The 20,256-nt window shown below is 38.9% G+C and overlaps 1 protein-coding gene across 3 annotated transcripts in view; it reads right to left on the bottom strand.

Annotated features, from left to right (window-relative positions):
• Positions 1 to 721: 721 nt before the first annotated feature.
• Positions 722 to 20,256, bottom strand: part of cacnb3a (calcium channel, voltage-dependent, beta 3a) — a 36,350-nt gene continuing 16,815 nt past the window's right edge. Inside the window, exons 3-15 of one of the 3 annotated variants that reach the window (XM_056235311.1) lie at positions 13,130 to 13,249; positions 12,399 to 12,521; positions 12,139 to 12,257; positions 10,974 to 11,053; positions 10,652 to 10,671; positions 10,043 to 10,123; positions 9,908 to 9,966; positions 8,771 to 8,871; positions 8,348 to 8,499; positions 8,125 to 8,220; positions 6,540 to 6,710; positions 5,429 to 5,475; positions 1,109 to 1,197 (exon numbers count right to left, since the gene is read on the bottom strand). In XM_056235311.1, coding sequence (XP_056091286.1) covers positions 5,446 to 5,475; positions 6,540 to 6,710; positions 8,125 to 8,220; positions 8,348 to 8,499; positions 8,771 to 8,871; positions 9,908 to 9,966; positions 10,043 to 10,123; positions 10,652 to 10,671; positions 10,974 to 11,053; positions 12,139 to 12,257; positions 12,399 to 12,521; positions 13,130 to 13,249 — 1,152 coding nt within the window. In that variant the 3' untranslated portion in view covers positions 1,109 to 1,197; positions 5,429 to 5,445. Of the gene's footprint in view, positions 1,198 to 5,420; positions 5,476 to 6,539; positions 6,711 to 8,124; positions 8,221 to 8,347; positions 8,500 to 8,770; positions 8,872 to 9,907; positions 9,967 to 10,042; positions 10,124 to 10,651; positions 10,672 to 10,973; positions 11,054 to 12,138; positions 12,258 to 12,398; positions 12,522 to 13,129; positions 13,250 to 20,256 lie in introns of all 3 variants that reach the window. The other 2 variants (XM_056235312.1, XM_056235310.1) reach the window with 2 other exon arrangements.

Genomic DNA, 20,256 nt, shown 5'->3' with positions numbered 1-20,256 from the left:
CCTAATTAGGTTCTTTCTTTATGCGGCAGTACGGAAATGCAGGAAGATCGACTGCTTCTCTTCATTCTGGAGTTAAATTTCACCTCATGTGCAAACCCAGACTATAGTCCCAATAATATTTTTTACTCTACGACAGCAGAGCGTAACCCTGAATCCCTTTCCTACATATACCACATTTGCATGGTGCTTGTGCAAGCGCCAATGTGTGCTACATCTATGAACGTGACCATGAAATGTCAGTTGCCTGAAAAATGTACCAATAAACAACTGATATTGATAAGACGAGTGCATACAGGCTCCATGATAGAGGGAATGAACCAAAAAATAGTGAGTAATTTTCACATTTACAAGAGCGCTAGCAAAAAACAAACAAAAAAAAGAAGCCATTAAAGTAAGATGCAACTAAATGCTACAACATCTTTCATTGTGACTCACATCCCATGCTATAAAAGTGCTTTTCCTTTTCCCATAATGCTTTCTGTGCTCATTGGGTTAAGGGAGAGTGTATAGTACGCAAAATAATAAAGTAATATAGGACTCGGGTGGGGTAAGGGTTTCCAGAGGAAGCTCAAATATTGTTTTGATAAGAACATGCATTTGATCTTAAAGGAGAAAAGCTGCCCTGTCTTTAAAAAGCAAATGTAGTGCAATGCTTTAAAAAAATAACCACCACATAAGCTTAGAAAACAGGATATTTTCGCCAATCATGGGCAGCTTCATCCACCAACACACATTGTGCGTTTCCAATTGCTCACCAATCCCCATCACCCCGATTCACGACCCAACCCTCTCTTCCGGACTCCTGCAGGTGGGCGGTCAGTAGTTGTCCCTCGGCCAGGCTCTCACGCGCTGACGGTTGTTTCGTTGGTTGTGTCCGTCCTGCGAGTCTCGCTGCTGCAGGAGTCGGTCCCGTGACTCGTGTCCGTTAGTGCTGTTGATGCCACCGGGTTGGTTACGGTTGGGCGGGTACACGTCCCGGTACGGGTTAGAGTGGCGTTGGGGTTCGTAATCATCTTCCTCTTCTTCCTCCTCCTCCTCGTTTTCTTCCTCGTCCTCCGGGGGGTGCAGGGAGCTAGAGCCGCCTCGGCGGAGGGAGCGAGAGTCACTGGCCTCGTCGGAGGGCATGAGGCTGTCCTGCTCCCCCTGCTCCTCCTCCTCCACTCCCCCTCCACCCCCGGCGGGCGACAACTGCTGGTTCTGGGACAGAAAGAGAGATATGACCACTCTAAACCATACTGAGGTCACGTTTCCTCTTTCTGTTTCACTCCAAAGAAAAATGACTCGTTTAGGAGATTGGTATACACATAAAAAAAAACAAATATTAAAACATGTAATGTGCAGTGAGGTGACATAAAGTGACTGGTTACTATGGCTTTGTTCACACTGCACACAAATTGGACTTGCTTTTTTAATCCAGACATTAGGACTAACTGTCCAAACTGTCATCATCTGTGAATGTAGTTTGGATCGGGATTGTCAGATGTGTTTTTGCTCTTCAGGCTGAATTGTTTTGAGTCTGAACAAAGCCTCTTTGGTTGCTGAGATCTGAGATCAAACTGCTGTGCATAATAGATTGCTACGCATTTTCCTCTGGAGCAAAAAAGACTCAGGTTAGTTTTAGAAACAAGGAGGTTGCATTCAAAGGGAAGTTAGAAGGGTTGTCACATTCACAAAGCATCAGTCTGTGTGCTCAGATACAGCCTGTTTTACAAAGTCATAAAATCAGTGTGTTTTTTTATAACGCAGGAAAACAGGCAGCTGTATCTGCTTTGTGAACTCATCTTATGGAGGGCCTACGGTGTTAATATCAATCAGCAAGGTGCAAAAACAGAACAGTCTGAGATGACTGTGTGTGCAGCTCACTCCGATAAAAGCAAATTAAGCCAAAAGTGTAGAGGGGTAGGTGCATAACACAATAGAAATCATAGAAAAAGTAGGCCTTGTCAAATGGAAAGTTTGCACTGCCATATGGGAGTTTACATCATTTGACAGAAAAAGTTAAAGGAAAAAAATGGACCTCTAGAAAGTCCCAGAAAGCATGTGGCTACTTCCCTGTAATTAATCCAGTTCAGTTCTAACCTCCAACTCGTAGGAACGCTGCCTACACCTTTACAAACGCTGACTACACCTTTACAAATGATGCCTACACCTTTTACAGCTGCCTACACCTTTACAAACGCTGCCTACACCTTTACAAACGCTGCCTACAGCTTTACAAACGCTGCCTACAGCTTTACAAACGCTGCCTACACCTTTACAAATGCTGCCTACACCTTTACAAACGCTGCCTACAGCTTTACAAACGCTGCCTACAGCTTTACAAACGCTGCCTACACCTTTACAAACGCTGCCTACAGCTTTACAAACGCTGCCTACACCTTTACAAACGCTGCCTACAGCTTTACAAACGCTGCCTACAGCTTTACAAACGCTGCCTACACCTTTACAAACGCTGCCTACACCTTTACAAACGCTGCCTACACCTTTACAAACGCTGCCTACAGCTTTACAAACGCTGCCTACACCTTTACAAATGATGCCTACACCTTTAGAAATGATGCCTACACCTTTACAAATGCTGCTTACAGCTTTACAAACGCTGCCTACAGCTTTACAAACGCTGCCTACACCTTTACAAACGCTGCCTACACCTTTACAAATGATGCCTACACCTTTAGAAATGATGCCTATACCTTTACAAATTATGCCTACACCTTTTACAGCTGCCTACACCTTTAAAGCTGCCTACACCTTTACAAACGCTGCCTACACCTTTACAAATGATGCCTACACCTTTACAAACGCTGCCTACACCTTTACAAACGCTGCCTACACCTTTACAAATGCTGCCTACACCTTTACAAACGCTGCCTACACCTTTAGAAAAACTGCCTACATCTTTAAAGCTGCCTACACCTTTACAAACGCTGCCTACACCATTACAAATGATGCCTACACCTTTAGAAATGATGCCTACACCTTTACAAACGCTGCCTACAACTTTACAGCTGCCTACACCTTTAAAGCTGCCTACACCTTTACAAACGCTGCCTACACCTTTAGAAAAGCTGCCTACACCTTTACAAATGATGCCTACACCCTATACAAATGATGCCTACACCTTTACAAATGCTGCCTTCACCTTAAGAAGCGTTGACTACATATTGAAATGCACCACCCACCTCTTACAAATGCTGTCTTCAACTTAAAAACACTGCCTACACCTTCATAAATGCAGCCTACACTTTTACAAATGTTCACTACAGCTTTAGAAACGTTGCCCACACAGACATGCTGCTTACACCCTTACAAATGCTGTCTACACCTTTAGAAATGTTGACTACACCTTGAGACATGCTGTCTACACCTCTAGAAACATTGACTACACCTTGAGACATGCTGCTTACACCCTTACAAATGCTGTCTACACCTTTAGAAACGTCGACTACACCTTGAGACATGCTGTCTACACCCTTACAAATGCTGCCTACACCTCTCGAAACGTTGACTACACCTTGAGTAATGCTGTCTACACCCTTCCCAATGCTGTCTACAACTTAAAAAGACTGCTTACACCTTTAGAAAAGCTCCCTACACCTTTAGAAACGTGACCAACACCTTGAAGCGAGCCACCTTCACCCTTACAAATGCCGTCTACACCTTTATAACACCGTCTACACTTTTAGAAACATTGCCTTCAACTTTACAAATGCTGTCTGCACTGCAGTTTTAGAAAAAGCGGTCTAAACCTTTAGAAACGTTGCCCACACCTTGAGAAACACCGCCTACACCCTTACAAATGCCGCCTAGACCTTTACAAACGCTGTCTATATCTTTACAAACACTGCCTACAGCTTTAAAAAAGTTGCCTTCACCTTAGGATACACTACCTACAGCTTTACAAATGTCTAGACCTTAGGACCAACAGTCTACATCTTCAGAAAAGCAGCCTACACCTTTACAAATGTTACCTACATCTTCACAAACACTGCATACACCTTCACAAACTCTGCCTACACCTTCACAAAACCTGCCTACACCTTCACAAATCCTGCCTACACCTTCAAAAACCCTGCCTACACCTTCAGAAACCCTGCCTTTAGAAACCCTGCCGAGACCTTCAGAAACCCTGCCTACACCTTCAGAAACCCTGACTACACCTTCAGAAACTCTGCCTACACCTTCAGAAACCCTGCCTACACCTTCAAAAACCCTGCCTACACCTTCAGAAAACCTACCTACACCTTCAGAAACCCTGCCTACACCTTCAGAAACCCTGCCTACACCTTCAAGAAACCCTGCCTACAACTTCAGAAACCCTGCCTACACCTTCAGAAATCCTGCTTACACTTTTACAAACATTCTCTGTAGCTTTACAAATGTGGTTTCACTTTATTTCGATAGTCTACTTTACACATTCTAGTGACTATAAGGAATTTTGCCACAAATGCTACCCATCCCACACCTTTACAAATGCTGTCTACACATTTTACAAATGTTGTCTATACCTTTACAAGCACTATCTACACCTTTAGAAATACTACCTACTACCTTTGCACCTTTAGCTGCTAACATTAGAATACACTGCCTACAGCTTTACAAATGCTTCCTACACCTTAAGACCCAGAGCCTCCATCTTCAGAAAAGCTGCTTATAGCTTTAAAAATGCCTTCTTTAATTATCCATCTTATTGTGCAACGCAGAAGTAAGCTATTTTCTAAGAATGTGCAAGACTTCTGATTCATTAGTCGCTATAGGTAAATAACTAGAAGAATAACAAAGAGCAGTATACGGTAAAACTATTTGTGTTAAAAACAGTGTGTTTATAATTACAACAGTAAGTAAAATTATATTGTAAGAAATACCACTTTGCAATATCAAGCAACATAACAAGCTGTTTTGTACAGCTAAAAATAACTGAAAGCAGAATCCAGACACATTCAATATACAAATGGGCGTGCCTGCTCTTACATTAAAAATAAGGGATAGATGTGCTTTAAATGCTGCACACACCTTTAGAAAACCTGCCTACACCTTTAGAAATGTCGCTTACACCATAAGATGAACTGATTAAATATGAAGAAGAACATTTAAATGTGGATTTAATGGACATTTGAATGTGCTTTTGGAGTTTTCTTGAACATTAAAGGCATTTAAAGGCCATAAAGCTTTTGTATTACTACCTTTTACCCAACTGAAACATAAAAACTATAAATGGGCTTCATGTCTTACCAACAACAGCATAACACAATCATATATTTGCATATATGATTTTCTTTTTTCAAATTAAGTGTTTTTCCAATGGGGATACCAGATGGCCATTTCCATTTGGAGGGTTTAAAGGAATTGGAGGATGTAAAGAGTATCAGGGTGGGGTTTGATTTACAGTCAGAGTGGGGAAGGCAGATTGACTGTCTCACCTACTCACCGCAGGTTTGTAAGCGCTCATTCAATTAATTCCTGTGTTTCAGAGAACTGCAAAGATGTCAGGCATGAATGAGACACAAAACAGACAGATTGAGACTTACAACATGTCAGTATTACAAGTATTTGTGGACCCAAGACAACTAAAGGACAGAGAGTGAAAATATGGAGTGTTGGAAAAGACAGACCAGACAAACGTTTACTTTATGACCACCTTATGTTATCAAAAAGGGCTATTATAATCATTCTTTTTAATTACAGATCTGTTTTGTCAAATGCAAAGTAGGACTGACCAATTATTGCTTGCATGAAATGATTAAAGCAGAAAATAGCTGTCACTAATTTGAATATACAGGGGCTCTAGTGAAAAGTCAAAACTCTAGTGCCAACCTTTATTTAGCATTTTACCTTTAAAACTGTGTCCCATGCACCAGTGAAAATCAGCTGTGACCTAAAACCATTTTCTGTGTAACTGCAACATCCTGACTTTTGAGGTCAGCTGTATAATTTTAATTGAATTAACTTCTTAGGATATTGAATAAGGTGGATGCAGACCTGAATCCACACATCACAAATTTAAGATATATTTCTGGAAGCTGATATTTATATTGGCATTTATATTCTCAATGATTATGTAGTCCAGAGCACAGTCTCTGGACTACTTTCCAGGCTGATCGATGAGGAGACATACTGTTCTAAGTCTGGTGGCCTCTAGTCTAAATAGGCCAATGCATATGTGACTGCAAAACACAAAACTTTTCAAGAATGTAGTCATCTGCTTTTTTAAATATAGAAGGATATATTGAATATTTATGACGATGACTTTGCTCATATTGTGAATGTCACAATTTAATGTGCCATCCCAGACAGCAACAAAGGGTTGGCCCAGATCGACTGGATCGATTGGAATGCACACGTTCCAGATCTGGGCCGACACAATGTTGCTGTCTGGGATTTAAGTTTCCTTAGATATGTCATTGCACTAGTTCCCACAATGCCTCCTTGTAAAGCTGCTTTGATTATCTTGAGAGCCAAAGGCACTTGCGAACTAACATATATTTCTCCTATATAAAACTCTTTAAATCTTTCGGCCTATCCACACAAAGACACCTCACCTGAAGACTGGAGATTGCCGAGGGTGGGGTCATCAGGTTTTGCTCCAATAGGGGGTTAAGAGGGGCGGTGCCTGGCAGATGAGTGGCACGCCAGTAAACCTCCAGATATTCAGCGAGGTGCTCACAGGCGTCCTCCAACTGGTTCTCGTCCAAAATGACATCAAACATCTCCTGATGGGGAGACAGGGTGGAGGAGAAGATGACATGCGGGGGATGAAATTAGAAGATATTATATAAAATATCTTATGATGGTGGACAGGTGATGGGAGATGACGTTGAGCGACAGGTAGGATAATGGCTCTATGGAACAACATGCAACATGACTTTTGTCAGAATGTGGTTTGGAAAAGCAAGCGTTTGCATCACTAGAACTGTAGCAAGGCCAGTCTAAATAAGAGCAGTCAATCAAGTGGGAATGAAGAACAAACATTTAAAATTACACCAGTTCACTAACAATTTGAGACACAAAATTACCTTCATTTCCAATTAACACAATGTGTAGTCAGACAGATGTGCCCTAAATGAAATGCTCTCAAAACCTGCACTTCTCATCCTTGCAATCCTAACTGTCAGCCATTGACAGTTTTAGGGAAAACAAATCTAACTTCACTTTGTTTAGGGCTGTCAGAGTTTGACTGGTAATCAGGTCTATTTACACAGAGGGAAAACAGCTAAATGATGGTAGAGATTTTGAATAGTTAGTCCAAAAATAATTCGGTCATTATTTACCCACCCTTGTGTATTTCCAAAAATACTATACTAGTTTCTCTTTTCAATGCAACTGCAATAAATGGGTACTTCCAAGCTTTCAAAAAGCAAAAGCACCATACAAGTCCTGCATATGCTATACTTCGAGTTTTCTGAAACCAAACGATAGCTTTGGGTGAGAAACATACAGAAAATGTTGTTATCCACTGAAAATTGTGTTTTGTGAACCACATCAACCAATCCATGACCAAGATCATTGTAAAAAGATTTGTGAATAATACTTTAATGGGGTTTTAGTGTCTTCCTTAAAGCTCCAGTCCCTATTCATTGCAATTGCACGGAAAGGAGCAACCAGTACAGTTTCTCAAAATATATTCCCATGATCCACACAAGAAAGAAAGTCATATGTATTAGGAACAAAATGAGGGAGAGTAAATAACAATCATTTCCCAAAAAATGTTCTGTGCAGTCCATTGCTGTCCATCAGGGGTGTCCAATCCTGCTCCTGCAGAGTTTACCTCCATCAAACCTGCCAGGGAGTTTCAAGTGATCTTGTAGACCTTGATAAGCTGGTTCAGCTGTGTTTAATTAGGACTAGAGCGGATAGTGGTCCTCAAGGAGCACAGGATTGGACACCCCTGCTGTACATGCATTACATGAGTTTACATCAAGTACCAGGGCACATCCCATGTAATATGGCAGTCTAGCTCTTTAAGACCTTTTCAAGGAAATATTGTAAAAAGACAAAACTATCCAATTATATTTGTGAAGTGGATCTTGCCAACACTAATGTTGAATCTGCAGTATTCTGAACAGCTCTGTGAACGTTTATGGCTACATGTGTGTGTGTGTGTGTGTTTAAACTTCAAGAACTTACAGGCGGGCACTGAACCAGTTTATCTGCTGCCATCATCTGAACATTGAGGTGTTTGCTCTGTGATTTACCCCTCGACTTTATCAACCGCTGTAGGACCTGCCAAAAGAGAGGAAGAATCAAAGAAAAATAAATAATACATTTTTCTGTAAATAGAGCTGGAGTTATTTTTGAGAATATTTTCAGCAATCCTTTGAAATAGTGCACCCGTGATCATGAGACTTACCTTCGGAGAGGTGACCTTGACATAGACTATAATGGGAGCTAGCGAGGTTTTAGCTAGCTGTGTTGGATGGTTAATGGTGTCCGCATCCAGAATCACCAGTTGAAGGGTTTTGGCCAACTCAAATATTCTCTCGATCTCACTCTGTACCTCCGCTGGGTGCACAAACAGACAAACAGCACCCACAAAACATGAAGCCCGAGAAAATGCCCAAAAAGTTCAACAATATAGATTTTGTCTGCTGGTTTTTATTTTTGAACATTTTTAATACCTATGCTCACAATTTTGACAAGACTTTGTTAACCAGGTAGATACTGTAAACTAAAAAAGCAATTGCGGTAAAAAAATAGGCAACTGATGATATCTTATTGTTGAGCTCTGATGCTTGTACAGTATAGCAAGTCTTTAGTGAGTTGATGTTCTCACCCAAACTGGTCCGTGTGTTAGACCTCTCCATGATAGGTCTCTTGTTGAGAACCGATCTCTTGGCTAAAGAAAGGTCAGCGGTTACCCGGGTTATAGAAATCCTGTCAGCATAACAATCCATTAGTGACTTAATAATGTGAAAGAAAGATTGCAGGTCACTGAAAATCATGTTTCCACCATAGTAATTGATTCTGATGTGCCAGTTGTATTTTATATTACTTAAATTTGGGTCTGTTCCTCGTACAAAGCGTATGGCTTTAGAAGACAGGAAATATAAATCACATGAGTTGTATGGACTACTTTTATGAATGTTTTATGGCCTTTTTGGAGCTAGACAGACGCTGTCACCATTAATTTTCATTGTAAGGACATAAGTGTGAGTAAACGACGATTATGCATACACATACACTGAATTAAGATTTTGTTCATGTTTATGAAAGAAGTGTCTTATGCTCATCAAAGTTACATTTATTTGATCAGTAAAAACAGTAATATTGTTAAATATTCCTTATTATTATCAACATTGAAAACAGTTAATATTTTTTTGTAAAACCTGTGATACACTACCATTCAAAAGTCTATAAAATAATATTTAGCATAGACTGATCAAAAGACATTTATGTTACAAAACATTTCTATTTCAAATAAATGCTGTTGTTTTGAACTTTCTATTCATTGAAGAATCCTGAAAAAAATGATTCCACAAAAATATTAAGCAGCAAAAACAGTTTTCCACATTGATAATAATAAGAACCATTATCAATAATTGAGTACCAATAATAATAATTGATAAAAATTTGTCTAATCATCATATTAGAATGATTTCTGAAGGATCATGTGACACTGAAGACTGGAGTAATGATGCTGAAAATTCAGCTTTGATCACAGGAATAAATTATATTTTTAAAACATATTAAAATAAAAAATAAAATTATTTTAATTTGTCATCGCATTTCACTATGTTACTGTTTTTACTGTATTTTTGATCAAATAAATGCAGCCTTGGTGAGCAGAAGAGTCTTCTTTAAAAGAAACATAAAACATTTAAAATCATAATTACTCCAAAGTTTTTACCGGTAGTGTATATCTAATACATATACAATCGAGAAATGTGCCAAGATGTCTTTTAGAGCTCACCGTCCATCAAAGCGATGTTTGAGAAAGTCAAACAGAGCTTTCTGCATCATATCTGTCACCTGTCGACAGACACGACACATGAGACAACACATTTTCAAAACAAATTCAGAGGGTTGTATGAAGTCTAGCGCTCACCTCATAGCCCTTCAGTGAAGGCCCAACCAGAACCACAGGCCTCATGGACGGCACCACATCATACGGAGGAATGAGTTCAGTCTAATTGAGAAAAACAAGAACGGCACCGTCACACAGAACCACAGCATCGAGTACAACCAGGACAAACTGGATTTAAAGCAGTATCCATAACGTGTCAGCACAGACTGGTAACAATCTTGGTGCTGCAATTGTCATGCATAAATATTTTCTGAGATTCATGAAACGTTGTCAAGATACTTTTCCTACTGTTTACAATATCTAGTACTGTCATAGAAATAATTCTGTGTTACAATGTAATTATGCATTATGCATGTACTTACTATAGGGTTAGGATTGGGGTTTGGTTTAGGGTTATCACTACAATAACTACATGTAATGTGTAACAAGGACACTGTAAAATAAAGTGTTACCTAATTCTATTTAGTTTTTTGGGGTATTAATGAAAATTTTGGGGTAGCGATACCAAAAGAGGGCTTCCTATAAGTCTCTCATTAAATCATTTGCTCAATTATGTTACAACCTGTCTGACCAATCGCAAGGAGAGATTATCATAAGATATCTTACACATAGCCATTTCAACACACCTACCTGCTTTAGCTTCTGTTTGGCTTTTGGAAATGAGAGAACACATCAGAATCAGCATTCAGAAGATTGTAGAATAAGAATTACTTTTCTTTTTTTTTACCATCCTCTGAACTTTTACAGGTGTTATCCTACTGTATTTGACAGTAGAAGCTTAACCTGTGACAAAATGTGTCATGCGTTAAGAAAGAATAAGAACAAAAGCAAGGAAAGGTAAATAAACTCACTGATCTTCAGCCCTACTGATATTTTGCTCATTTGGGGGGGCATTCCCAGTCACACACATCCCCTGCAAAGCGGCATGGCGCCCAGGCCCTGTCATACTCACTCTCACCTGCAGATGGCGGCGTGGATCTCCAACCTCCTGATACCATGTCGCCTAGGCTTGAGGAGGAGTTACCACTTTTCCTGCGGAGAAAGAACAAACAAAAACATCAGCCTATGATACCACATGGCTTCACAGAGCTGGTAAGCTATCTGGACATTCCCAGAATTGTCAGCTTCATTGCTTCCTCTCATCGGGTCATTTTGACCCGACATTCATTTTCTTTTAATTTAAAAAAAATTAGTGTTCATTGGAGTGGTCCAAGACCTTGGGAGATTTGTCGCACTTGAACTTGGAATTTACTTTAATTTAATGTGAAGAATGTGTTATATAATTCAATATAAATATTAAAATTATTGATAAAATCTAGTTATTTAGAGATTGATAAAAAAAAATATATATATCTCCCAAAAAATTGCATTAAAATAGAAAAGAATTATAAGAATGAAATGAAATAATCTTTCCGGACAAAAAAAAAGAAGCAGCATTTTTCTAATTTTATAAGTAATTTTAGGGCTTCGGGTCATTCTGACCTGTGAGGGAAGGATTTGTTACAGGTACAGGAGGAGAGGATAAGGGTTCAGACTAAATTCAGTATTATTGTCATAGTCACTTTTGCCATCTTTTGGCGTCTTTAATCTCAGTTTGCATTTCCAACAACAATACAGTAAGGGAGCGTTTTTGTTGAGTATTATATTTGACATATCAGTCTTTTATGCCTCATATAGTATTTAACAGGAGAATATGGAGCTCATTCTCAAGAAGAAGAAAACACAGTGATTAAAGAAAAAAGGCCCAAAATAAGCAAAAAATTGCAATTTGCTGCAGATGCTGATTTGTATATGCCAAATAAAGTAGGATTAAATTATGATAATGTAAATCAATCAGATATTTATAACAGTATAGCAGATAACCAAACAGTTGTGGGGCCACATTGACTTCCATAGTATGTATAGAATTTTGTGTTCAACATAACAAAGAAACTCATACAAGTTTGGAACAACTTGAGGGCGAGTAAATGATTTTGGGTGAACTATCCCTTAAACTCATGGGTCCTTATTGTAAAGTGTTACCTTCATATAAAATGCATTGTATTTCTATGCATCTAAATGTATTCCAACGTCTGAAATATACATAGAACACAATCTTGGCAGAGAGAGAAAGAGACCTCTGTTGTTTTTGCTCCTGTTTGAGTCTCATGGCCTCCAGTCGGAGGGGGCTGGGTATGAAGCTGATGTCGGCCCCCTCTTTCACCAGCCTTCCGATCCACCAGTCATTATTGTACTTCTGCAACACAAGGAAAACACACACTCAGCACTATTACGAGGAGCCATTATGGTGTTATGGGCATTGTTAGCCAATAGCCTGATAGACTGACCTGCAGAACTTTCCACACGTTCGTCTGCATGTATTGTACGTGCATCTCACCTCTTTAATGTGCAGAAAGTCTTTGGCTTCAAAGTTTATGGCAGCACCCTGAACAGGACAGTCCTCATCTAGAGCCCCGCAATAATTCACATTCGTCTTCACTGCGAACGCTACAGGTTTGGACTGCCAGAGAAAGCAATGTTAATAATCACATAGCTGTGTGTGTGTGTGTGTGTGTGTGTGTGTGTGTGTGGCTGCTCTATTAAAAGGTAGACTATCTCAATAACTGCATAGTAAATATATAAATAATTATCTAATATAACTAATGCATAGTAATTAAAATAGTAAGTAACATTACATTATATAATGCTTAGCAGGTGATTAGTGTACATTCAAAAACACAGTAATTGAATAAAACGGTGTAACATTTGAATGAATTTATAGAAATTTTACATGAAAGTGAACCATTGGTTGTATTTTTTAGTACAATTTGGGACAAAATGTTGTAAGATAAAGTAAAAGGTCCCTTTTACATACACGTTTGCATTTTATTTAAGGTCAGCAGACACATTTGTCTGCAGCAATAAGAACTTCAACATAAGCGAATATCAAGAAACAATGAATTGATCCTTTTAAAGTGTGCAATATTGATCTAAATGCTAAGAAAATGTTGTTACTTGAACCAATCTGTACGGATGATGCCCTGTCCCAACACGTTCATGTCACAAGCTACATGCAGATGGACACTTTGTCGCTACCCATTGTGCAAAGAAATAGTAAAAGCCCAGAACCTTGGCTCTCTCGAGCTGCAGCTGGGCCTGGCGTTCGGCTTCACGCCGATACGCCTCGCGGTCCTCCTCCGCTGACAGGTCGGAATCCGAAGGTCTGCTCGTGTACGAATCGGCTGAACCCTGCAGGACCGGGAATAAGGGGAAACCAAGAATGTTGTTTGGTGAAAAAGTACAATAAATAGCCCATAACTGTAGTGTAAACATAGCCTAGCTAGTCATAACACTCTCATTGATCACCACAAAACATACAGCTATACAGAAAGGCAGATGAAAGGCCAGAGGTTTACGATGAAGAAGTGACACATCAAATGTGCAAATAGACTTTATAATATAATGTCTTGATATATAATAATGTCTATAATATAATGAAACAATTAACAATAGGCCTTTATATTGAAAGTTAAACAGTAGTATATATGACATGCAAAGTTAAATGTGGAGTATGTGTTTTACTTTATATGTGTGATGCATATATTTGTCAAAAGTGCTCTTATTTATGTGGTACTTCAAAACAAAAAGTATAAGAATGAGAGCCACAGAGTTCAGAGAACACATAATACAACACATGATATGTGCACAATAACAAAAGTCCTTTCAAATAAACCTTTGTAAATAAACTATTTATACTATATTGTAGAGTGTGTGATTTACAACATTATATTCTGTAGCCAAATTGTAAGATTGTTACAATTTTAGTGTGCATGTGGGAAAACATCCAATCAATTCCCTGTGGACAAAGAGTCCCATCCTACATTTTGTCTTGTTCAAGAACCTCTCTGTAGGGAAGAAAAGACTATTGCAACTTCTGTTTCATGCCGACTTTAACAGCTTTGACTCACTAAAAAAAATAAGGTAAAGTCTATTGTCAATGCATTACACAACTAATTACTTATAAGAGTAATGTGAACACTTATTTGTTACTGTACATTTTAAATCTGTAGCTTGCATAGTTGGTGTTTGCAATGAACAAGTAAGAAGTTACTTGTCACTGCACTAGCACAGCTAATGCTCATTATGTGAAGCAAATTAACTTAATTCATGCAGCCATCCACAGCGCAAGCACAAGCTGGTAAACACAAAAAACTATAACATAACAAAAACTCTTTTAAACGTTATACATAACTATACATAACAGGTCTTTCTATTTACTCAAAACACAAAGTAACACTTCATTTCAACATTTACTGTCCTGATCCAGCCCTATGCAAAGCATGCTGGGATCTAAATATCTTCTGCCCAGTATCAGTTAATGCTACAAAAAGAAAGAAAAAAATCATAAGTAGCTCAACGCTAAGGATTTTTTCTAATGGCCCAGTCGGCCAGTGGTTCAAATTTTGATTTGCCCTGCTACAAATTTCACACAAATGAAATAAACAGTGCTTTTCAAGTTTTTCAGGTTGGTCTAACAGTAATTTTCAATTACAGAATTTGAATAAAGTAATCAAATGTAAAATAACACTGCATAGTCTTCACTGTACAAACTAAATTTAGATGAATCCTTATTAATGTTACAAAAGCTATTCAGTCAAAAGCAGTGAGCGATGTTTTTCTTCGTCTTGTTTTCTGATTAACATTAAAGAACAGGCAGCAGCAGGGACATTAGGCTGCTGTCACTTTAAGACCTGCACGGATCCAATATACTGTTTTTCCACTCAACTGCGCTACTTTTCCATTGTTTATCAAGGTAAACATGCGCTAGACGGACGTCTTTAACCATTGCGCTCCCGTCTCATGTCTTTTTCCAACATCTCAGCATCTTTTTTTCGTTCCACTGACCTGCATTACGTGCTTTTAAAAGCAAAAACTCGTTCTGTGTGAAAAAGCCCTTACACATGTTTTTTATTTCTCGACTGTTTATGAGGATACTCGCCAATATGGGCATTTTGACAATTTTGAGTGAATTTGTCAGTTCAAGCGCAAGAGCACATTCAAAGAGAACTCAATTCATTATTTCCACGCTTTTTGGGCGCACGCTATGGATGCATGTTGCGCACACACAACTTCTTAAACAGCAAGTATCAAATTGACTTCTAGCGTCTTCTTGCGCATGGATTTTTAAATGGGCAAGGCTTAAAAACACATGCAAATGATAAACTTTCATGACGATGCAGACGATGCAGCACAATGCAGTCCTTATTGTCGAGCCCTGAGTAAACTTCAGTTTTTAATATCTAAGTAGATTGGACACAATTAAATTAAGTAGAAGCAAAATGTTCAGCAATTCTGTTGCTTTAACTCATTTTAATTAAGTTACAGGTGAAACTCGAAAAATTAGAATATTTTGCTGATAGCATACATGCCACAGTAATTCATGCAAAAACCAAGTACTGAGTACATATGAATGATAATACTTTTCAGAGGGCCGACATTTCTGTATTTAAAATACTTTTTTTTATTGATTTCATGTAATATTCTAATTTTGAATATGGGGTTTTCATAAGCTGTAAGCCACAATCATCAAAATTATACCAAATAAAGGCTTGAAATATCTCACTTTGCATGTAATGAGTCTACTAATATATTAGTTTCACCTTTTAAGTTGAATTACTGAAATAAATAAACTTTTGCACGATATTCAAATTTTTCGAGCTTCACCTGTAATTTAACAATTGTCAAAAATGATCTTTTACGGTGTACAATGAACCACTGGAGCAACACCAGAGCTGAAATGCTTATGGTCAGTGAGTCATCAAATGCTGCTCCAATGGTCTGTACAGTCCTAATGGACACATCCAGCTTTAAACCGTCCAAAGAAACACATGTCTAACAGATTCCACAGGGGTAAAAATGGAGCCTGTACACTACAAATGTTGGAAATTCAATTTGATTACATTAAATACAACTGTGATCTGTGGCAGAGTGATCCTCTCAGATTTCATCCTCTAAGGTGACAGATTACTACAGCACTAGAGCGGCGAACACGAGGCAGTCATGTAATGATTCGACTATAATAAAACAAAAATCACCCAAATATGCCCAAAACAGTGGAATTCGCATTTCAAAGCGATACCAACATCTTCCATAACCATGACAATAATGAACTGAAAGGCAGTGCAAAAACTTGTGCATCCAGACCAACAATAATATACAAAACTTAACAAATCTTAAAAACCACCTCTCTCTGACATTCAAAGTCATCATCTCATTGCAAAATCCTAATCAGGTAAATTCCACCTACCTTCTTCAAGACAATGGTTTGAGGTGTTTTTAATGCTATCTCATTCTCTATGAGCTCAAGAGAGCCTCCAGGACTCTCTAAGTCTTGTGGTTGGTGGCCCTTCCTGGTCCACTATGAAGAGCAATAACGCTCAACGCCAGTCAAAAACACCACCGAGATCCAGAGCCCAAAACAGAGCAGTCATGACTGGCCTCAGAACCTCACAGCAGGGATGGAGGAAGGCGAAAGACAGAGAGAGAGAGAGAGAGAGAGAGAGAGAGAGAGAGAGAGAGAGAGAGAGAGAGAGAGAGAGAGAGAGAGAGAGAGAGAGAGAGAGAGAGAGAGAGAGAGTGTGTGTGTGTGTGTGTGTGTGTGGAACTCAGGAGACAAATGAAATGCAAGCGGGCGGTACAAGCTGTTAGAAGAAGAAAAAATGGAGGGAGGGTTGAAAACGAGCACCTCAGGACTAGCCGAGCTGCAGTGAGCAGAATGCTTCGGGGGGGGGGGGGGGGGGGGGGGGGGCTGAAAGCTTAACAAACACTGTATCAGCATCATCATCATCATCATCATCACCAACAACAACAACTGAAGACTCGCATCAGCATTTCATCTTTACAACAGATTCCATAATCATTAGAAAAAAAAGCATCTTTGATGTTTCAACGTTGTCATGCATACATACATTATGCATTTATTTTAGTGTTTGGAAAACTAATCTGTGATTCAAAATCTAATTTAATCTTAATTAACAGTAAATTTTATTATTTAAAAAAAGATAGATTTGGACTTAATTTCACTTTTATTTTGCCTCTATCCCAACTTTTTTTTGGAGTGTGTTGCAGCCATCAAAATCACAATTAGTTTATTTTTACAAAATACAATTAAGTTGGTCAGTGAAAACATTGAAAACATTGAAAATCTTTTTTTGTACTTGTGTCAGTTAAATAAAGGTCCGAGAGACTTAACAAATGACAGATTCTTGATTTTATTAATGTCCCAACTTTTCTGCAATTGGCGTTTCTGGAAATGGCACTGAAGCATGCTCTTTGGATCATTATATTAATGACAATATATAATTTGTAATCCAAAAAAAAAAAGAGGAGAAATGTAAAATATAAACATTTACATTAGTGGTTTCAGACTTTTGGACCCCACTGTACAAAATGCATGATAGCAAATATGATAGAAATTACATAAACTCACTGAAATGAATACATGCATACATATTTAACTCAATGAATTGAATTGAATACACATTTAACAAAATTATTTGACATTTTACACAAATAACCGTTTACTCAAAATTGACCATAAATATGTGAAAATAGAAAATGTGCACTATCCATTAATCACTTCTGTTATTCAGCCAATCTGGCACAGTTCTTGGTTAATGCTGATAATCTTGAAATGATCAAATATCTCAATTAATCAGCCAGACCGATATACACTCACCGGCCACTTTATTAGGTACCCCATGCTAGTAACGGGTTGGACCCCCTTTTGCCTTCAGAACTGCCTCAATTCTTCGTGGCATAGATTCAACAAGGTGCTGGAAGCATTCCTCAGGGAGTTTGGTCCATATTGACATGATGGCATCACAAAGTTGCCGCAGATTTGTCGGCTGCACATCCATGATGCGAATCTCCCGTTCCACCACATCCCAAAGATGCTCTATTGGGTTGAGATCTGGTGACTGTGGAGGCCATTTTAGTACAGTGAACTCATTGTCATGTTCAAGAAACCAATTTGAAATGATTAGAGCTTTGTGACATGGTGGAAGTAGCCATCAGAGGATGGGTACATGGTGGCCATAAAGGGATGGACATGGTCAGAAACAATGCTCAGGTAGGCCGTGGCATTTAAACGATGCCCAATTGGCACTAAGGGGCCTAAAGTGTGCCAGGAAAACATCCCCCACACCATTACACCACCACCACCAGCCTGCACAGTGGTAACAAGGCATGATGGTTCCATGTTCTCATTCTGTTTACGCCAAATTCTGACTCTAACATCTGAATGTCTCAACAGAAATCGAGACTCATCAGACCAGGCAACATTTTTCCAGTCTTCAACTGTTCAATTTTGGTGAGCTCTTGCAAATTGTAGCCTCTTTTTCCTATTTGTAGTGGAGATGAGTGGTACCCGGTGGAGTCTTCTGCTGTTGTAACCCATCCGCCTCAAGGTTGTGCGTGTTGTGGCTTCACAAATGCTTTGCTGCATACCTCGGTTGTAACGAGTGGTTATTTCAGTCACTGTTGCCCTTCTATCAGCTCGAACCAGTCTGGCCATTCTCCTCTGACCTCTGGCATCAACAAGGCATTTCCGCCCACAGAACTGCCGCTCACTGGATGTTTTTTTCTTTTTCGGACCATTCTCTGTAAACCCTAGAGATGGTTGTGCGTGAAAATCCCAGTAGATTAGCAGTTTCTGAAATACTCAGACCAGCCCTTCTGGCCTCAACAATCATGCCACGTTCAAAGTCACTCAAATCAACTTTCTTCCCCATACTGATGCTCGGTTTGAACTGCAGGAGATTGTCTTGACCATGTCTACATGCCTAAATGCACTGAGTTGCCGCCATGTGATTGGCTGCTTAGAAATTAAGTGTTAACGAGCAGTTGGACAGGTGTACCTAATAAAGTGGCCGGTGAGTGTATATATATATATATATATATATAAAGCATCCCAGGTAAAAAAAAAAGTGCCATCTACCCAGTGTTCTAACATTTTGTTTTAACAATGCCATATTGACGAGGAATGAGGTAAAGCACACGCACACACCCTTATCGACCATATTCACGACAGCACACAGAAGAAGAAAAAAGGCGAGAAAGTGCAGACATTAGCATATTTAACTCTCTCCAGCTCTGAACAGAAGGCTTGTTTTTGCAGATTCAGCTATTTTATAGTGAGCTGTGTGTCATCGCCACTGTCTCCGTGTAGCGTTCATCCAACATCAGTAATTAATCTTCCTCATAACAAAAACATAATTGAGCACTACTGTGCTGTTCTCTTTTTGCTGAAGGATATTGATTTGATGAAGATATATTGGCTAGCTCACAGAAAACAACACAAAGAAAAGATGTATTGTGTTGTACATTTTAATCAGAGGCGTGCATTGCATTCAGTTGCAAAAATTGAGCTAGATTTGTACACATTCTTGTATGAAAATGTCTGTCACTGATAGGTTGTTGTGGATGGTGATGTGGTTGCTAGGGTGTTCTGAGTGTTTTAAACACATTGCTAGGATGTTAGGAGTTTTCTAGAGCGTTCTTATTTCCCAGCAAGCAATAAAAGACGTCTAATAGCCGTTTAATAGCTAAATCTTGACTACAAATTAATTGACCATGTCATGAAATGACAAGGATATCTAGTAGATATTATTGACATTGGTAACATGATGGGATATCAACCATATAAGTGGGCTACAAATAGCATAGAACATGTCAAAGAAATGAAACCTTGTAATCTCTGTTGACTAATATGATGGAATATCATACATCTCGCAAGTTATTTTGGCAAAAACTATTTTGTCTAGAAGTGGGTTACTCATGGCCGGACTATCGGGTCTATAGTTAGCCTAGACGGTGAAATGACGGCTATTGCTTGCTGGTTTGTTATTATGCTTTCCTGTAGCTCAAAGAGTAGAGCATTGGGGCTTCCAACACCAAGGTCATGGGTTTGTAAAAAATGTGTACCATGTAAAAATGTGTACCTTGAAATGCAATGTAAGTCGCTTTGGATAAAAGCTTCTGCCAAATGCATAAATGTAAACATAAATGCAGTTGGTGTTTCATTTGTTCTCAATCACTATCTTATAACTTCTCATTATTGCATCATCGTTATACTCGTCTGCTGCCATTATGACATCATTGTTTTGGAAATAAATTGATTTGCTTCCTTACAAAAGCCCAAATCCACACCCTCTTTTTCCTTCCGTGTCCAAAGCCCCAACTCAGCTGTGTGCAGA

Source organism: Rhinichthys klamathensis, unplaced genomic scaffold (assembly GCF_029890125.1).
Source record: "Rhinichthys klamathensis goyatoka isolate OS25496 unplaced genomic scaffold, OSU_Roscu_1.1 h1tg000419l_1, whole genome shotgun sequence".
Lineage (NCBI taxonomy): Eukaryota > Metazoa > Chordata > Actinopteri > Cypriniformes > Leuciscidae > Rhinichthys > Rhinichthys klamathensis.
This window is presented reverse-complemented; position numbering and strand designations above follow the sequence as displayed.